A 21358-nucleotide genomic window follows, 5' to 3' on the forward strand; every position below is an offset into this window, starting at 1 on the left:
AATCACAAAACTAAGCTTAGTGTATCGGTAAATCTCCCCAGCTGACGATTTGGGCTGGGCTGAAATAAATAGATTATTGGTATTATCTGCGATCTCAGAAAAGTTGATAGAACTAAATAGAAGCTTGCTAAAACCAGAGGGAGTCTTGCAATCAAATCTACTGTGCTGAATATTTTATCTATTTAAAGTTGTGTCATGTATCATTAGATACTGTGAGATTTAAACAAGTGCCTGACAGCTTGTTTTAATGCATAACACAGCATTTGGGTTTACAGACTCTGCTTTATGAATATCCTTTTGGTTTTAGATTTTTTTTGAGGTATCTTTCTGTTTTTGAGGAAGGGGATTACTATACTATTATCAAGATGACCTCAACACCTCTTCCCTATTGGAATCTTATCAGTATCCTAACTCCTCTAAAATAACTTAGTAACAGCTAGTAATAAAAACTGTAATGAACAGAATTTGCATTCCTGACCCAATTAGCGTAATTGAATAAGGGGTGGGTTGTGACTTATTTATTAATGAAAGAGACAAATGGGACATCACTGTCTTATTTGGATAACAAAAGCTCCTTTGTCTCCTACACTGGTAGAGATTATATAGTTTAAGATGAACTTTCTGCTCTTAACAGGTTATGCCCCAAACTGAGGGTAGGTTTGTTTGCAAATAAGAATCTTACCAAGTCAGTGGATGTAATTTTTCCCTCTTCCTTCCCCTACAACAGAAGCCACTAGGTCATATGGCAGATTCAGGCTTCAGAAATCCTATTCCTTTTGTGAATTAATTTGAAAATATTTTCATCTAATTTTTTAAAAATCTTGTATGACATTACATGACATTTAAAAGCTACATAAACATTAAAGTTTAGCCAAATATACAGTCATCATCTTTCCTGCACCCCCAGAAAACAAAAAGGAAAGCAATTAATCTTTAAATCCTTTTTAATAAATGAATATTCATTCATCAATATTTTCATAAAGCATCTCTTCATCATTCCATTTTACTGTCCTTCTTTTTTTTCCACTGCTGAAGAATACCAAAAATACAGAAATATGCCTGAAGCAAAAACGACTGGGTTTTAGTATATCTTTACAATGGGATGAAATCAACTTAAGAGTTAAACCACCATCATATTTCTACTGTTTATTGACCCTTAGGGCTATAACACAAGATAATTCCAGTTTTCTTTAATGTCTTTTACAAACAAATGATGTGTAAATGTTATTTATAGCAGTGTGAGTTAGAAACGAGTTAATTAGCTATGAAATACATCACGCTGGTGCAATTTGGTTGGAATTGCCATTTTCAGTCTTAAAGCCACCTATAGTTAAAATCACACACGGCAGTTAGCACAAAGTGACAAGAGCCAGAAAATGAGAGGTCAAGGCAAACACTATTCTTAACACATGGTTGTGTGTCCGTCTGTGTGTAAGAAGTGATGTGAGGACCGGAGGAAGGGAGTTGGCAAAAAAGGCACAAGAATGTGTGTTAAGGATGTAGTGTTAACCTTAAGTGAAAATTTCCTGGCGTTTTTCAAGTCAAACCCCTATGTGATTCTGCTCAGGGTTCACGCTGATTGTGCCCCATGGAACTTGGCTAGACTTGTGGGAATGAAATCTGATGAAAAAGGTGAAATGTCCAACTGCCTATTTTTGGCAAGGAGAAGAGAAGGTGGTGGTATAAAGTAGTGCTTTGTGAAAGGGGATGCAGGAACATGCATCTGGCTGTGCAAAGAGGGAGACAGAGGAACCTCCTCAAACATGTATTTATTTTCCCTCCCAATCCCGGTTCCTGAAAATGCCTAGTGCTTCTTTATGCAGTCAAGACTACAGTTTTTCCCACTTGCTTGAAAATCCCAACTGAAGTCACTGTTGATTTCAATAGAATTCGGAATACACATTTCTATCACAAATAAAATAGTCATTCTTTTTTTTCTTCTTCATATCTGACCATAGGATTCCAGGAGCCGGGACTTTAAGAAAAGTGAGAACTGTGATTAAACCATGAGTGTGAGACCACTGTCTTCCTGAGTCCCATTTTCAGCGTAGTCATTCAGAGCACTTACTGAAGGACTTGCTCCAAAATTGTTTTATTAAGGTAATTTTTCTCAACAAAAGCTACAGGTTTTTAAAGTCATTTTTAAGTCAGTTTTTTTAAAATTATATTTTGATATCAGGAAAAAAATGCTTGGAAAAAATTTTTAATAATTTTACTGAATATGTACATAGGGAGGGGGTTAGTTGTTCAACTATTTTCTTTATAATGGTGACAATGTGCTCTATAATTCCTTCACAGTTTGAATAGGCATTCGCAAGCTTGTAATACGTTACGGTTTACCAATAGGAGCTAATTCTGAGAAGTTTTCAAAAACCGCTCTTTTTTCTGCCCCAGCTTCGTGGGTTATTTTGAAGCTCTTCATCCTGCACCCTTATTTGCAGACGCGGTGCTTGCCGACCGCAGTCGCGCGTGCTTTGCAGCCGTGCGGCGACGCAGCGGGCCTGCAGCGCGGGTCCCGCACGCGTGGACGTGGCAGCGTTGCTACTGCTGCGAGCGCGCCCGGCTGGGGATCGCAGGTCAGAGCAGCGTGGAGCGCGCTGCTCCTCTTCACGGAGCAGCCCCGAGGCTGGAGTGACCGCGCAGACTTGCAACCCAAGACTTCCTACGCTGGCTTTCAGCCCACGGCAAAGTTTCACAGTTCAGCTGCAAATAGCTGGGGATGGAAACGACGGGCTGTATGCTGCAGCACCACCAGTATCAGAGCTTTACTCGCAGACAAACCAGGTATACTGAGAATACAGGTCATTACAGAGCCAAGGCGGCCGTTTCAGTTTCACCCCATCTGATTTTTTTTTGGGGGGGTAGATGCATATCTACACATTTTTCTCTCATAGATGTCTCTGGCATTCAAAGCTCTCTATCTGCCAAAAATTCCCATTGATTTCCACAGGAACTCTATATGCAGAGAACTGTCAGCTGTCAGGGCCACACCTGACATTATTAACTTTTTAGATCTATTTATGCTACTGTATCTGTTGTTATTTGTGAATGTACATGGTAGAAAGACCATTTACAAAAAAATATATCTTATTTTCTTTAGAAAGGTTCAGTTCCGATAAATAACAAATTAAGTTTTACAGATTTGAAATTGGCATACCTTGACAACTACAATCTACTAGGCTGAAAAAGTTAGAATCCTGGCGAGCGAATGACCTGGAATGAAAACAAAACTGGCCACATTCACATGAAGAAGATGTTTGAACATAGTTAATGCTGGAACAAGAAATACTGTTTGATATCGTTTGTGATCTGTGACTGCAGCACACTAGTTTTGTAAGTGTATGTGTATATACTGTAAGTATATAAACGAAATATGAAAATGCTCCGTTACTGAATCAAAGTTTTCAAAGAAGTGCTCTATTTGCTCAAGTCTAGAGAATAAAAAGTTGTAACACCACAGAAACAAAAAGTATGACATAGCATGCGGTCACGATAGCAAGCACAGAAAAGAAAAATATTGAGAAAATATACTTATATATGCATATTATGCAAACATATTTTACATTAACATACAATGTTATAAGAATGTTAAATGATGTGGATGCATGTTTAAAAAAGACTACATCTAGGTGGTTTCACGTTGAAGTAGCAAATAACCTGAGACATCTTCTATGCTTTCACTGGAATAACAATCTTTAAATCTATAGCAGATGTAGAACACATTGACAGTAGTTGAATTCTCAGCTAAATTACACTAAAAATGTGCTGTTCTCTTTCAAAATGACATGGCAGCTGGAGTCAGTCCAAGGGAAGGAAGATGTTCTGCACATTTACAGTACTTACTTACAAAAGATTCTTTTCACTGTTGTTGGACACTTAAAATGCTTGTTTGAAATATTATGAACATGTATGTGTCTCCAGAGACCTAGCGCAACACTCCTGTGATCAGCTTGCTTACTGCAGAAGAGAAAGCAAGAGATCACTAAAAAATGACGTCCGTTCATGACTGGGAAAGAACCTATTACAACATATATAAACTCAAAAATTTTAGTAAACAAATTTGGCTTGATGAAATTACAGTCAATGGACCTGCAATATAAATGACTTATTTTAAACTCAACAGTGTAGCTCTATTGTTTTATGATTAGGGTGTATGGCAGCATTTACAAACAATGTACTAAATACTGACTATATACACATTACATCTGTTTGAAAATTTCTATGACAATCAAGGTTTTGTAGTGAGAATATACAACACTTACTTTCTCAAGGCTTGTTCTTGGGTTGACACCTGCCTTTCAATGTAAAAAGTTCCTTTGAAGTGCATTCTATGATAAATTGTCCGTAACCTCAGAGTGAATGTGTGCATGTATGTGTGCATATATATACACTTTCCTTTCCAGTGTGTGCTTATATATGCACACAATTCTGTGATATATGTATTCACACATACATGAGTCTTCTCTACATAGTAAAAGTTCATATATATATATATTTTTATATATAAATATATATAAACTCTGCAGGCAAATAGTACTTCACTTGTAATTGAAGTCCTTTAAAAAAGTTGAGTCACTCAGTTAACATAGTATAGCCAGTAAATTAAGTTGAAAAGAGAAAATGTGAATGGAAACACCATTCTTGACCATCTGTCGATGGCATTCACATCTGTTAGATCAGGGATTTTTATTTTCAGTTGCGAAGACCTTCTTCGTAAGTGGGTCCTCTTGCTGTGGGTGCCTGTTCTTTCTGATGAACGCCTTCCCAGGCTTTCGCGATGTGAGCTTTGTTTTCTGTACTGGATTCCTGAGCTGTCAAAGGATATTGTTGAATTTCTGGCATCTGTGACACTAGTTGTGACCTCATTGCTTGCCACCTCGTTGTGGATTTCAAGTGATGTTAGCAAAATGTTTCCATGGGTGTCCACCTAGGGGCAAGAATAGAAATAGACATTATTTTAGAAGATTTGACGTGTACTAGCAAAACTTGAGCTTATCTAAATTTTATAAAAACATCTATTTTAGGAAAGCATGTATTCACTTTAAACACACGATAACCTTATAAAAAAGGGACTACTCAGCTGACTGAATGCAAGCATTTGAACACTTTTACAGTTAGGATTATAACTGTATTACCAGCACACAGTTCAAAAACCCATTGGGCATAACCAAGCATTTTCCTCTCCCTCTAAATGCAACATCTTTTAAAGGATGGTGCAGATTTCTACATGGCTGGTGGGGGACAGTAAGAGTGGTGGGTGGAGGGTAAGGCAAGGAATGTAACTGCCGGCTCTTCTACAGTAGGAAATCAAATTAAACCAGAATAGGGGTTTTTGTTTGTTTTTCCATCCAGGATTTAAAAGCAGATGAACAAGGTGTATATAAAGTTTGATAAAATCACAAAAACTGTTCTGGCCTGCTGAACATTTTGATTTTGGGAATCCGCTGAGTTTGTTCATAACTTGTGTGTTACACTTCTCATTCCAGAGAGTTTTGTGATTATGGTAATGCATAACTGCAGGGTCTTTACAGCTGAATGAGTGACCACGACCATAAAGAGCAATGAACTAAGATAGAGAAGAAAGCTGCAGAACTGAATCGTTAGCCCTCTTCCCTTCAAACTCGGTATCCAGCAGGAGCTGCACACAGTTTTGGAGGGCAATGTGCTGATGTTTTGAGTAAACACAAGGAAGCTCCTGATCATTTGGAGTCCTTAACAATTTCAAGGCAGACTCCTTGGCCCGCCCTGGGCATCAGTGCGGTAGGAGAAGCCAAGTTCTGGGCATGCCTCCTTTAATCCTGGAAGTTTCAGTCCTAGTGAGTGGCACTGACAGAACATCTCAAATAAGGACATGTCCATCACTACTGGGTAACTTCAGTGGTGGGGACCCACATGCTTTTGTACCATCTCTCACAAAACTGGTGCAGAGAGCAGCTCCAACCTTCCGGCATGAAAATGACTGATAAATTTACATTTATTTTACAATAAATGTTTGGCTGACTATTTTTGACCAGTTACTGAATGTCTGACTGTTCAAATGAACTCAGTCCCCTATGTCAAAAACAGATTGTGAACCATGGCATACACGATATCTTCCAGTTCTACTTATGCAATTTATTCATCAGTAATTTATTCTCCACTTTTATTCCTTAACACTTTTTTTCTAACCTGCTCTGTGCTGAGTTAAACATCTCATCATAGAAGCACCTGTATAAAAGTGATTGAGAAAACAGACTTTTACCCTGGCTTTAAGTTGGTACGGTCATCTGGTAGCAGTTCCTTTACAAGCTTTGTGAAACGCATTGGGAGTATTCAAACGTATGTGTACAGACATATATAGGTATTCATCTTTTCTTCAGCCCTGCTAAAATTCTGTAAAAGTGATATTTCTTTTATCAAATATAGACACCATAGTTTTGTTTTTTTTTTTCTCAGTGAAAGTCACTATGATAGTATATCACTAAGATCAAAATGCATATAAATGTCATAAGTATATATAAGGCTATGAACAAGAAACAAGCAAGTAGAGAAAAAAGAAAAACCTAAGTGTTGTAGGAAGCTGTGTGTTATACTGCTGAGTGCCTATCAATAAAAATAAAATATGTGGACCAAAATAATGAGATGAAGAAACCTCAGGAGTTATTAAGAGGAATTTATTTTTCCAATTGTTAAAACCCACTGGGTACAGAAGTATGGGCCTGAGGTTCGTAAAAATGAGTTCATGTTTTCGAGTAGGATCTGTAACCAGGGAATACACAGAGCTATAAAATACAACCTTGGGTACCATCATTGCTTACAGTGGTCTCTAAAAATAAGTGATTAAATAACTGATTTGCTCTGTTCTGTTTTTTTTTTTTTTTCTTTTAAGTTGGTACAAATTATGATCAGACTTAGCAGCACCATTGTGTAAAACATCTCTAAGATGAGTGGTTTTCTTTATGAAGCTTAGAACTAATTCTCTCATCCAAGCCTCCACACCATCACATGTCATATCCTTTCCTTTCTCCTCTTAAGCTCTGAGAACTGTAACATCATCTTTCTTTAACTTATTCAAAATGCTGGCAAAGACCATTTTACTGTGCTACTGCTCTGACAGTAGTAGCTGCTCTTTGCAGGTCCCTACACTCTTTCTTTTCCTGCATCCTATAGATGCCATCTGCTTATTTCCTGAGGACTTCCTGACCTCTCTTGATTCTGCCAGCCACCAATATACATAAAGGCATTAGCCTGTCCATGAGTACTTTGTCCTTCTATCCTGAGCACTGGATCTCTGTGAGGTGTCAGCTAAACGCCTGCACTCTGGAGGTGGGAAAACCTACGCAGCCATGGTTCTCCTGTCCCATTAAAGTATTGTTTTGATTTCAATTATTTAATCATATTTCATAGCCCACTTCGCCTTATCTGCCAACATTATACGCCACCCCACTCTACCTTCTGCCTCTGATCTCCCTTTGTACAAGTGATACTGCCAGTTTTCATTGCTAGTCACTGCATCTGTAAATCAAGCCTGAAAGGTGGCCAAGAAAGTTACAGTGATTGTGCAAATGCTCTGTTTGAACAAAACATTATGTCCTATGAGCTTGCATGACAGTATATACTTTCTCAAAATGACAAATGAAATTATTTGGAAATAAACATTTGAAAATATATTTCCTTATTAACAGACTGAGAGACTAGCATGCCAAATTCAAGGAAGAAGCAGACGGAGAGAAGAAGACGTCTGCAGAAACTGAAATGTGGCTTCTGGTCCAGAGATATTCTTGAGACCTGTTACTACAAATTATATTCATTTCTTCTCAGGCTTTGGACAGACCACCTAAACTCCTGACAAAATGAGAGCAACACGCAGTAATGCTTTGTGGCAGTCTTAAGGTGATTTTGTGAAGTATGAATAGTTAATGTATGTAACACGTTAAAAAGTATTTGTACATAAGCATGACTTCTGAACGATTTAAGCAATGATTTAAATGACTTTGAAAAGAAGACAACAACTCTCTCAATGAATAAAAGAAACAAACTGATACTGGCAGGATCCTGTGCAAGTGGATTCATGTTTGCCTGAAGGTACAAGCAAAACGCTCCATGACTGAGCATGAGTGCAGCGCAGTGGCTTTGGGCAAGCTGTACAGTTACTCCAGGTACATATTAAGAGAACTTAGTCACCCATCCTATGATTAAGAATATGACCAGTATCTACAATAAAACTGAAGTTTCAATCCTTGTGAGCCTTAGAATATAATTTTATAATCTGTCTCACAAATATCATTGTTTGTACACTGGAAATTTTCCCCAAAACATTAATGCTAAGCTTTGTTCTCGAACCTTATTAAAAATCGAAGGTGACAGTCTGTATTTAGCTGTCTTCCCCTCATGCCCTGAGATCTTACTTTAACCTAAGGATTTCCTTGTCATGTCTTCTCTGCTGTCCCTGGGCCTCCGCGCGATCTCCTTTCTGCCTCTGAGCGTGGCTCCACCTGACCCCCTTCCTTGCCCTCCTCCCTGCAGCGGGGCTCCACTGCTCACACTCCCATCATTTTCCTGACACAGCCCAGGGTTGGTTGTTTCCATGGAGTGCTTCCCAGCAAGCTCAGCGGAGCAGATGGAGACAGCTGAGCACCAAATCATTAATTAATTCCCTGAATCAGCACAGACCCAGATATGCAAAAATGGTGCTCTTATTTCAGAATCAATTTTAATCAAACCCCATTCCTCCCACCTCTGCATAACTGCAGTTCCTGCACTGGTGTGAAATGGTTGGTTTTCACATAATTCCAGTTAGAAGCTGAGAAGCATGAAACACTGGTAGACATTTTACATACATAAAAACATACATAAAAATACATAAAAAATACATAAAAAGGTTCCTTTTTGAAGGTTTGCCATTTCCAAACCAGACATGCTACAAAAAAAAAACAACAAAAACAAACAAACAAACAAACAAAAAACCCCAAACACTCTAGCCATCTAGCATCATCACAGAAAAATGGTCACTTATCTAATTGAGGCTAAAAAAGGTGGATCAATGAGATGCTCTCATTGAAACTCTGGCTTTACTCTTAGAGAAACGTGACTTCACCAATTTGCTCAACTCTATGCTCTGTTTGGAGTTTGTACTATAGATCTGAAACTTCGACAGCCTTTTTACTCCTGGAAAGCCTCAAATCTACTCTTTAATTATAAATAAAATGATACTGTCTTGTTTAGTTGTTAAGTATTATGTTTTTATAGAAATAAAAGAATGTCATTGAATACCATTCTCTAATCAAGGTAGAGTCTTGGAAAACTTCAGTTTTCAAATATTGAAAATACTTTGTTATGATCAGAAAATTACCATGAGGTTTGATTTACTACTAGATAGTGTCAAGATTATTTCAGGTTCATTTAGCTCTCTGTTTAATACTTAATAAATTTTAAGGAGTACTTTACAATTAAATTTATTTTTTTTTCCTGATAAATCTTTCACTCCATTCTACAACTAGAAAAAGGAACTATTTTGCTCAAACCCCATAGGTATGTTTACGAGTTCATCAATCCCAAACTTTTAAATACCATAGAAACACTTTCCATCATATAAAATAATATAAATGCAAATAGCAGCTTTCAAGAACAGCATGAAAAGCCGCCTCTGTAGGTAATTCTGCATTATTTTACAACAAAATTACTATGCAAACACATTATCCTGCAAAATAAATATTTCTTTAAAATTATTATAAAAAGGAAATTATTTCAGAAGGAAATTGTAATCTGTACTCCTGTTACTTCAAAGTTGTGCAAGTTGGCAGCAGCTTTGATCTTCTTACATGTAAATGGCTTTCCAACATATAAACTAGCAAGCAACTCGGCGTTAAGTGTTATCTGTGCCTAAAGCAAAATTCATTGACCATATTACTCACTAATATTTTTAAATAATCCAGAGCTGCAGGTACGACCTACATGATGCTGCAAAGTATTCTCTCTATTGAGTCTGAAAGTTGATACTTCTCCCATTACCAGCTTAATCTAATTGTTTGTATTAATTAATAAGCACAAATGAATGAAAGAGAGAATTATGCTGCTATTAGCCCAGTAAAACCTAGGGCAGCTAGCAGAAAGAGAAAGATGTAAAGATGCTGAAAATAAAGAAAAGTATGAAGAATAAAAAGCATAGGAAGCTGCATATTAACATTACTGATAACAATCTTAATAAAGAAAAGGAAATAAGTGTATGGTCCTCCTTAGTCCTGTACTTCATATCATCTGTGGATTCATGTAATGTGTGGATTGTACAATGAAGTGTATGTACCTTCTCTCTTATAGCATGTGGATTGGCACCATGCATACTTGCGCAATGTGGTATCAGATCTAAACAAGTGCACATATGACTCTCCAGCGCACATTGAATGCCCCCATCAAAAATGCTGCAGAACCAGACTTCTTCCCACAGGAGCTGTGTTTGTCGCCCTCAGAGATATTTCCCAAAACTTGGCACCTACTCATCACACTCATATTTCAAAAATATTCCACTGTTCAAAATAGCACCAAGAAAAGTATCCAGAAAAGATGAAGATGCACAGGAGAATACTGCCAGCTTTGCTATTCTCATATCTCTCATTTAAATGAATGATAATTCTACCCAGCAGCCAAGATTTTCATCCTCAGAATAAAATCTCACTTGTGAGAATCACTGCTATAATTAACAATTCTTTAAAAGCGCTAAGTAGATGTAAATGGCTTGGGCGTCTAATCTAAGTAATGCCTGATGGGAAGATGCTGCTTTAGCCAACAGTGGGAGTTTGAACTAGGGATCATCAGAACGGAAAGAAAAAAAAAAAAGGCAGTACTGCAGAACTGGAAGATCCTTTTTACAGAGAGTTATGTATTATTTCTGCTCAAAGGAAGCTCTTCCCATGTCTGGCAGCCACAGGGGTTTGAAGCTTGAGTGAGCCTGTGTGATAGTTACCCTCCTGATTGATACCCTGGGGCTGAACTCTTGGTCCCACCAAACGGAAAACGTAAATTGCCACAGCTTGAACTAAGAAACAGTATTTTTAGCAGGGGACTGGAACAAATGATAACCTCTGTGGACTGGCCCAGAAGGAGCAATGCCCAAAACACATGCTCACCAGCTGATTTGCCAGAAGCCTCTACCACAAGAGTGAACAAGTGAGAGCAGGATTGCCTTAGAGCTCTCTCATGCTGATTGAGTTGTAAATTAGGCTGTATCTGAGCCTTATTTAAAAACCACAATTTATGTAACAAATCTGAAAGTGCTGAGAGCTATAAGTGAAACATGAAACTACCAACAAAAACAGGAGAAACAGAGCTGATCTGAGAAACAGGTGACTGGTTTTCATGGGAAACACTTTTGCAGGCCATCCCTTCTTTTGTGTGACATTTTTTCCATACACACAGGACTTTAACTTAGGCACCAACGTCACAGCAGAATTTTTTACGAAAAATGAAGATCCAGTTCTTCCTAGAGTTCATCCTCACACATGAGCCTGGGTATTAAAGTTTTCAGTCCTAAACTGGTACACTAAAAAGTTCATGGAAAGGAAGAGTATCCTATGTGTGTCTCTAGTAACCAGGGTTTACTGGAATAGCTTGGAAAAACTCAGAGAGAAGTACTATTTAAAGTGTGTTATCCAAAATAAAACAGGATCAAAAAGAAGTCAAAAGAAGAAATAGCTCTGCATGAAATTTTCTTTGTAGTCCGTTGCTGATCCATAAATGAGTCACTTGCAAAGGTTCTCTTGGGTTTCATCTCATCACCCTCTTTGAATCTTCTGAAACCGTCCACTGAAATTCGAGTTACTCAGACATGCCTCAGTCACCTCAGGCCCTTCAAACAGGGCCACACATGAGAAAACAGGGCACAGTTTTCCTTTCCCTTTTGCTTTTCTTTGTCGTCTTGGCAACATGGGAACACCGCCGTGCTGGTTCACACGCTGCGAGGGCTCTTGCGCCGGGGGCCATTGCGCGCGTTGGCTTCACCACAGAGGCAGGGCCGGGCGTGAGGCCGCACGGGGTGGCGGGGACGCCACCAGGCAGCTCGGCAGCAGCTGGTGGGGCCTGCTGTCTCGCCGCACGTCCCGGCAACAGCCTGTCAGCAACGCTGTGGAGAAGTGAGCCAAGAAGCTTGTTTCCACCACAGCGTCATTTGCTCAAAACCAGACGCCACTGTGACATGAACAAGTTCATCAGGAAACAGTGTTTCTGCGTGTCAACAGTGGCTGTTTTGACCAGCAATTTTCAGATAAAACAGAATGGTAACCAAATCTGTGAATATTGTGGTCTTGAGCATTTCAGCTACGAAGTTTTCTGCTATCAAATAAGTAGGAAAGCATGCAAACCCCTTTTCCTACGTATATAAGAGCAGTGTTTACAACCAACCCTGGGAGCTTGCATGCCAGACTTCAGTCCTCTAATATGTAAAAAATGAACTGCAGTATCAGCTTTCATGTTGGTTTTACAGGTTTCCGTGGGCTACAGTGCTCCTGAGTGACAAAATCAGGACCTTCTCCCTTGTCCTTCTCCCCTTCTCTTTGCCTAAGGCAGAAATGTGCTGTCTCAGGTGCATTCCCAGCCTCAGCTACCTTCAGACCAATGGTCGAACTGAGGACCTGAACTCCAGGCAATACCTTGTGCTATCTTTGCTCTCTAAGATCTGCCTTTAAAAATAAACAGACTGCCACAGCCACACTGACTCAGGCTGAATGTCTGGACCTGATATAGCACAGAGCTGTTCTGTCATTACAACCACAGGTCACAACCTTGTTATTGCCCAGCACGGGCAATAAATGGAACACTGTTTATTTATTTGTTTGGTCCTTTTTTTTTTTTTTTTTTTTTTTTTTCCCTGATGCTCTGAGCTAGGATTCTAAGTTAATGACAAGTAGTTTGTGCACACAGTTCATATACAAGCAAATTGAATTACTAAAAGATAACAGCAATAAAAATCAGCCAAAAATGGTAGCCTGAGAAACTAATGCCATTTCTGATTTTATATTTGAACCCCTTTTCAACCTGCTTTCCGTCACAGTGAACATTTTGACAGTAACCTAATGGCTGAGTTACCTGCAAATGTACTTCCAGTTTGTTTGGTTTTTTTAAAACAATGCGGCTCAAAAACTTATGTTACAAAGTATTTCACAGGATTAGGCAGCTTGCCCTTCTGATCTGAGAGTCCATTGAAGCCCGAAGCCTCAGTGAAATGACAAAAACTATAATTTCATTGAGCTCACGCAAGATGATAGTCTAAATCTATGGTCTGAGACTCCCTCGCCATGTGACCCTCTCCCAGGACATCCAGATCCTTAGTCACAACTGTACGGTAAGAAGTCAGCAAGAGCCAAGAAGCTGATATTTCTATCAGTGAGACTGAATGATCTTCCAAGACCCACTGCAGTAAAGCTTGGAGACTGATGCCACTATTCCTCCTATAGAGCTCAGAGCCGATGCTATAGCTCTTTCAGGTACTTTCCTTCACGGCAAATATGTTAAAACTCTGTGATGACCACCTATCCTGCTATATCCTTGGGTGGAAGTATGGCATAGTACCTGGTGGGCAGGGCCCAAAACTGGTTTGAAACATATTTCCTGTTTCAGAGCTGAGGTCTCTGGAAGGCCTGATACCCATGTGATCTGGACTTTGTCTAAAGCAGCTCTGCTAAATGGGCTTCTCTTGAGCTGTTAGTACTGAAAACCGTAGAACTCATCCACTCTGAGCAACCTCCTCTGCCTTGGGCTTGTTTAGTGTTTCTCGAACAAGAAATTCAAATTAGACATTCTGTACCCACTGAATCTGCACCTTCTGCCAATTTTTTTGTTCTAACCTAATGTCCCTGTCTGTGTCTGTTTCAGTGATTGCAATGAAGCTCTATTGACTTCACCACCTCGAGACAAAAAAATCAATACATAGAATGGGAACATATCATGTAATTTATCCTAAATGCAAATTCACATTTATGCAAATATTCACATTCATTACTAGTATACATGTTTCAACCAAGTATAGTGAGTTCCCTTTCGTAGCTAGGATCCCTAAGCATGAAAGGATCATACTTCCACCTTAAATCTAGCGTGCTGAAACTGTATCTTAAGTTTGGTCTAAATAACGTTGATATTAAACCAGAAGAAAAATTCAGAACAACCCACAGTACTTCCGTAGGATGGTCCAGAAAGAAAAGGTTGCAAGTCAAAAGTGAGATAAAATGATGATATATGGTATGATCAGGTCTGGGATATACACATGACTCGATCTGGGTATGAAAACCCCTCATTTTCATTAGTTAGGTACTTATGCTTGTACTCATGCTTCTTTTAACTATAAACCCATCGATCTCAATATAGAAGAAAATTCAGACTTAGGGAGATACTGGTCCAATTAACAAGTCTTACACTGAATTATATAAATCATTTAAATGGATGAGATTTGCCAGATGGTTCTCATTGGAAGAACTGAACCTTAGTGCATACATCTGCATTACCTGCTTGCAGCAAAAATCTCTATTGCTTTCAGTTGTGATACTCTCTTTTTCCATCTGCTTTTTTATTATTATGATTATCTATTTTTCAAAGAAAGAGAATTCATTCTTCTTGCTAGCATAGTCCTAAGGAGTGCAGCCAACTGTGATGAGATTCTGGTTTCATAATTCAGTGGACAAAAATGAATTTATTCGTTCAAAATATATTTCACAGAGATGAGCTCTCAACAATCAGGCATAGTTCTGTATAATAGTTGCTATAGAGCAGCCAGTATATAGTTTGCAATTACTTCTGTGATATTTCTGTTTAATAAAGCAGATAGTAGTTTTATCACTGTGAACTCTTTTAATTCATAGATGACAGAAAAAAACAGTCTTGCACCACGGAACTGAATGGAAAAGGTCTAATTGGAATCATTTTAGCCACACAAAAAAAGAAAAAAGACCTTCAATTGAAATTGCCATAGTTTGCTAATATCATATTGTGTTGGTTACTCTTTTTTTTTTTTTTTCTTTATTTCCAAAAGGGAAAAAAAATGTGTTGCATTAACTCATCCTCAAGACAAGGAAATATGCTGGATTTAAATCAGCACTGTCCACTTCGCTTCAGAAATCACACAGAATCACAGAATCCCAGAATGGTTGAGGTTGGAAGGGACCTCTAGAGATCATCTAGTCCAACCCCCCTGCTCCAGCAGGGACACCCAGAGCACATGGCACAGGGTGACATCCAGGCGGGTTTGGAAGATCTCCAGAGAAGGAGACTCCACAGCCTCTCCGGGCAGCCTGTTCCAGTGCTCTGTTACCCTCACAAGAAAGAAGTTCTTCCTCACATGCAGATAAAACTCCCTGGGTTTCAATTTGTACCCAAATAAAGATTTGCTCTTAAGCTAAACCAAATGACCCATCTGGAAGAAATCTGTACTGGTTCTAAAACAGATAATGAAGAAGTTACTGGAGCAATCTGAAAGTTTCTCTAGGAATTATAATATTCTGCTGGCTTTTCACAGAAGCAGATGACAATGCTATACAGCTATGCAGGCCAATTAATTAGCAAGGTAGAACTAATCCCCATTCTAAATACATCTGCTCTAAGAGAAGGGAGAAATGTATGCTCAGATCCAGGATTCCCTCATGTAGGTACTTAGACCAAATCTTGATGAAATTAGATTTAGTCAAATAAAGGCTTTTATTTTCAAGCTAGCTGCACTCCATTTTCTTATTAATTTCTTGTCATGCAAATCATGCTCATTTAGTTTTCTGTATGCCTAAATATATTCTTCTATTTAAATTCTTAGGCAAAAAAAGCTAAAGTTTGCCCACAAAAAAAGGAGTTTGCATTGTTTTTATGCATGATTTTTCTGTTTCTTTCATACAATTACTTTTTTAACAGGAAGAAAAGAAAGATCACATATACATTAAAGAATCCTACCCGATTGCCTTCAAATTTTGCACGATCGTTGTTTGACTTCGCTGTTTTTTCTGCAAGTTTCTTCTGCCTTTGAGGGCCTTTTCCGAAGAAAATGTAGTTGACAAAGGCGTATTCAAGTAAGGCCAAGAAGACAAATACAAAACAGCCCATAAGATACATGTCAATGGCTTTAACGTATGGAATTTTAGGCAAAGTCTCTCTCAGGTGAGTGTTGATCGTTGTCATAGTCAGCACGGTTGTAATTCCTAAATAAAGAAATAGAAGAACGTGTATCTTACAAACCTAAGCAGAACATGCTTCAGTTTGGTTTTCCTTTTTGGCAAACTTACTTCCCTTGTCAATGTGCAGAAGTTTAAAAATTTGTGAAAGAAGTCTCTCAAGTGAGTCTCATGGCAAATGAAAAGAAAATAAAAGCTTGATGCATTATTTTATAATATTATAATATTTTATAATATTTTTTCCACATGATCTGTGAGAATAGCGAACAATGGGGCATAGTATCACTCCAATGAGTTAACATATCTTCATTGAAGCCAGCGTAGCTGTACTGAGCATCTGCTCCATGAAGACCAAGCTGATCTGAGATAGAAAGGCAAATAGTCTGTAAAGCACTAAAAAGGTGCTTGCAGCACCGTGGTAGCATCACACAATGGAGAAAAATTTTTAGGAAGTAACAAAACTCATGAGGGGACTGGATATACAAAGCCATGTGAACATATTAAGGGAGAGCATTTGCAAAGCCCACTACCTTGGCAAGAGATTCCTCTCATCCCATTTGAAATTTCTAACAGTTTAACAGCAGGTTGAAGTCATTTCGTCTATGGTAGATGGAGACAGATAGGCACTTCTCTTGAGCAGTTCATGCCATATATTTTATACACCTATTTCAGGATAAGACAATATGTTCTCTTCATGAAAAGGGACTTGAAACTAATTTTTAGATAGCTAGAAAGAGGTGAAATAAGCAATGAGGAGCAGACCAATATGCAGATTTGAAGAAAGAAAAAGCCAAGCAGGCAGAGCAGCATTTTTAGAGTGTCCACTGGACATTAACAAAGTCCCCAGAAGATCTATTAGGTATGTGAAATCCTCATTTATTTATCTAGGAATGGACATAGCATTTGAAAATATATTACAGAACTCTAATTTTGAAAAGCGGTAAAAAATCAAATTTATTATTAGTCTGCTTGAACATACAATGAACTGTAGATATCTGCTTGGAATTTTATGGGAATCACAAATCACAAAGGGCTGAAAACACTGATTTGTAGAGCAGTTCTGCATTCAAAAAAGATGCAAGCCATTCTAATGGATCTGCTTCTACTACAATTTTCTTTGATTCCATAATTATACAATCAGTTTCTACGTAGACAGTAAAATGTAGGCAAAACAAAAATTAAGAACAAAAGAAAAAATCTGGCATATTGGAAAGCACAGCTCCTTGTACCTGAAGACAGAAATAAAGACTCTCTAACTTAAAATCCATCTGGTTGTGTAAACAGTGTCACTCCAGGGAAGAGCAGTAGTAGCCTAGGAGTGTCTACAAGAGACATTTTGTATAGTTAGTAGGTCACGGTCATGAGGTTTCTAATGCTCTTCCTCTAAACTGTTAAAACAAGTGTCTGCTGATGTCTGATGTTTCATGGCTTGAAACACAGTAGAGCCACGTACAGCACAAGCTTACTTAAAAAAAAAAAAAAAGGGATTGTGTATAATCCATCCAACTCTGCAGTAAAATGAGGAGTATAATTGACATGTGAGAGTCACATTAGATTTATTTTCACCTAAAGAAATTTTGACAAACTCTCTTGGGAACCTCCCTGCCAGCACAGGGAAAAGGGGTGAGAAGGTTGTAGGACTGTGTCTTATATTATCACACATTTGCATCCCATGAGTTTTCTCTAGCCTGAGTTATTTTCTTTCACAGCAGGATTTCCTGCTATTGCTTCCTGCAAGGGATTCCAAGAAAAATAAAATTGACTCCTGTATCAGAAATCCACACATTTATCTGTTGACACACCTTTGGCATCTCACTATCATCCCACAGGTGCTTATCAAAGACTTGATCCACCAAGGGATTTAGAAGTCTGCCCAGAAGGTGTTGCAATGGCCGCAGTTTTGGTGCTGGATTGGTGAAACCTTGATTCTGAAAATAATTCCCTACACACTACCTTGGGAGAGTCCAGTGGCTCTTTGGGTAAAACACTAAATGCCGTGGTGTCTACTACTAGCCAAAATAAGAGATATCACCTGGGAGATCAGGAGATCCTGAGTTATACACTACAGGCACATGCCCCACCCATGGAAAGATGAGTATCTCCCTTCTAAAGATCATGAATTTCTTTCAAAGCACAGCTGGAGGAGAAGCAGGTATCATTTACCCATCATATAAAAAATAGGATAATCTCATGACTACAGCCCTCCCCAAGGATGGTAGGAGCATAAGATTATTTTTCCTCTTGCTCATAGGACTGAATTTAGGAACCTCAAGGGCCAAGTATAAAAAAAGATCTCACAATTTTGAGCACTGGTGCCCCATAATTGAAGGGTCTGAATATTTCTCTTGACATCAGCCTCAATTCATATTGTCTATGGCACAAAGCATTGGAATGAACTGTCCTTTGTTCTAAGCCTGGGTTTCTTTGCTGAAAGAACTACTTGGTTCACCCCAGGCTGGAGCACAGATAATGTGCACATCCAGGGACCACAGGCTGGAGCAAAACATGGAATTGAATGGGTCAGATTCAGGCTTTCAGAGAATACAGCCTTTCTATAGAGGCTGAGTAAATCTTGTCTCCATGTCTATGAGGACTGCACCAGGAATCCTTTCTCTAACAAATACCTAGGCCAGCAGGCCTTACTCTCCTCTGTACTGAGCTTTCCAGAGCCAACACTACCTTTATGCTTTGATAAAATTTCCTGCTAGCTTCAGTCTCATAAAACTGCCTATACAAAGAAGCACGGGATTAGATCTGTGATGCAGAACTTTCTAAAACCAGCACGAAACAATACAAGGCATTAACTGTTTTCTCAGAAGAATCTATTCAATATATTTTCTTCCTCTCCAAAGGATTTTCTATGAATTGGAAATAGAACATCTGGCATCCTGAGAATCCTTTAAATGTACTGACCAACTTTTTTTTCTAGTATCTGTGTTATCACAGTATAGCACTTGATGAACCAGGAACCATTGTGCGAGACAGAAATAGGTCACATTAGATAGTCCTGTTCCTTAAACGAGGGAAAAAATAGAAAAAAAAAAAAGTGAGCCTGTTGTAGGAGGGTGCAGCATTTAATATCTAGATGCTAGCAGATGATTCTGAAGTGTTTCCCTCGCCCCTATCATCCTGTAAGAGACCTGGGGTGGATCTTTCCTATCAGTAGCTCATTTATGAATATAACAGTTGACTGGATTCTATGCCCCACTTTCCATTAAGCTACTACATATCTCCAACCTGCTGAACATGCCTTAGCTGTTGTGTGGTAATGCCATATTGTGTGATATGTACTACGCACATACATACCAGCTAATTCTACAGAATTACTGTAAAAACTGCAGTTAAATTAATCTGCAATATTTCCAGTAACTCCAGTTTAGATATTAGGATGTAACATAATATTGGACATAGGTATAATTGTAGCTGCTCAGCCTGCTTTGGTATGTGGGATCTATGGAGTTAAGGAGTACAGAGATAGGTAAAACATATAGGCAGTCTTGCAGTCTTTGTTTGCTGTGGTACATATCAGAGAAATAAGGGAACTAGAGAACATGCTTCTCTCTTTTTTCCTTTTTTTAGAGAATAGAGCAGAGTCAGAAGTTATTATACAGTACAGGTCTAGTGTCAAGTTTCAGGTGGGAAGGTATGTCCTACTGGGAAACACTGTCTGGAGATCAGATTTGGGATTAGATGAGAAGCAGCAGTAGTCATAAGGATTACTTATGAATCTTCCTTGTCTATAGCTATTCCTTACTAGGCTTCTGTAACAAATGGAATATTTCCTACTGGATATTCTGAGGCTTCCTTCCCCTACCAAAAGGACACTTTGACCTGAAAAAGTCTGGGATTGGTCACCAATTTGTGTTAAATCCATGTTTTTCTGCTATGGGGTAAAAGGCACTTAAAGCTGTCATAAAAATGCGCTCAGCAAACTAGGCATTCTGAGAGTGAGATGGGATGTCATGGTCTGTAGCTGACGTGCTCCTGTGTTCTGATGTTCACAGCTAGCAGAGAAGACCTTGAGGTCTGCTCCTGCCACTCTAAGTTACTACAGTCCCAACAACTTGAGCCAGAACCCCAAGTGGAGGCTTGAAGCCACATTTTTCTTTCCACACTGAGCTGGCTTAGAAGTCCATGCTCAAACCCTTGGAGTATGATTTTGGAGCTGGCACCCTCACTGAAGGTACTGACAATAATATTAACTTTGATGAACAACTTTGATGAACTTTGAGCTGCTTTAAGTAGCAGCTATGTTCTTCTGTGTGGGGAGAACTCATCGCTTTTGACGCAATACTGAAGGACATGAGTTTGACATAAATGATTTTGGAATATCAAAACACTGACATCATGTTGCACTGTTTAACAACCTCCAAAGGCTACATTCAGTCTGACATTTTAATGTCTCACTCATCCTTATCACATACCAAGGGCAACTCTTGCTGCTGATGCATCATAATTGATCCAGAATGACACCCAGGATAAAATGGTGATCAGTATGGAGGGCATGTAGGTTTGAAGAATAAAATATCCAATATTTCTCTTCAACCTGAAGCTCAGTGAGAGTCTTGGATAGGCACCTAGGGAATGGGAGGGAAAACCAACGTTATTTATACTAATGAAAAGACATTTGCAGATATTTGTTTTCAGTTTCCGTAGAAACTAAAGCATGCATATTTTATTGGGTATTATGAAATCCGAGGAACAGCAGGGAAAACACCTTCACCGAATTTCTCCCTGGTATTAAAAGAAGCCTTGCAGAGAATATAGTGATGTCCAAGCAACCTGAATTTGGGAAGAATAGAGTATGTCATTCTAAATTATTGAACAGATGGGTGAGTACTGGTTAGCTTTAAAAACATGCGTCTAAGTCTTCATGTAAAATGCTTATCCAAAGAGATGATTTTTATGTATAGTATTTTATTTAAAGGATTAGTAGAGTTCCAAATATTATGTGCATTTTTTTCCATTTAGATAGAACAGTTATTCTTGACATGGTGATTTTTAATTACACTTGAACTACGAGAAATATGCTACATGAAGTGTTAAAAGTAAATTGCATTGAATCGCAGTGAGAAAAAACCTTCAATCCTGATCCAAAGTTGGTAACATCAATTAGAGCTGGACAGAATTTTTCTTTCAGAACTGTTTCAGCAAAAAATAAGAGAAGCAGGTACTTGAAATATTTCCAGCTATATATAATTCATAAATTGTTGCCATTGAAGCAACTAAATGATGAAAAAATG

The 21358-nt window shown here is 38.5% G+C and overlaps 1 protein-coding gene across 1 annotated transcript in view; it reads right to left on the bottom strand.

Annotated features, from left to right (window-relative positions):
* Positions 1-2860: 2860 nt before the first annotated feature.
* The window catches only part of LOC104566094 (gamma-aminobutyric acid receptor subunit beta-3), a 98827-nt gene continuing 80329 nt past the window's right edge, over positions 2861-21358 (bottom strand). The window contains exons 7-9 of the mRNA XM_088530387.1: positions 20540-20692; positions 15898-16142; positions 2861-4927 (exon numbers count right to left, since the gene is read on the bottom strand). Of these exons, the coding sequence (XP_088386513.1) occupies positions 4577-4927; positions 15898-16142; positions 20540-20692 (749 nt within the window). The 3' untranslated portion in view covers positions 2861-4576. The remainder of the gene's footprint in view (positions 4928-15897; positions 16143-20539; positions 20693-21358) is intronic.

The sequence above is a fragment of the Tinamus guttatus genome, unplaced genomic scaffold, assembly GCF_059628265.1.
Source record: "Tinamus guttatus ecotype Peru unplaced genomic scaffold, ASM5962826v1 Tinamus_guttatus_pri_ptg000369l, whole genome shotgun sequence".
Lineage (NCBI taxonomy): Eukaryota > Metazoa > Chordata > Aves > Tinamiformes > Tinamidae > Tinamus > Tinamus guttatus.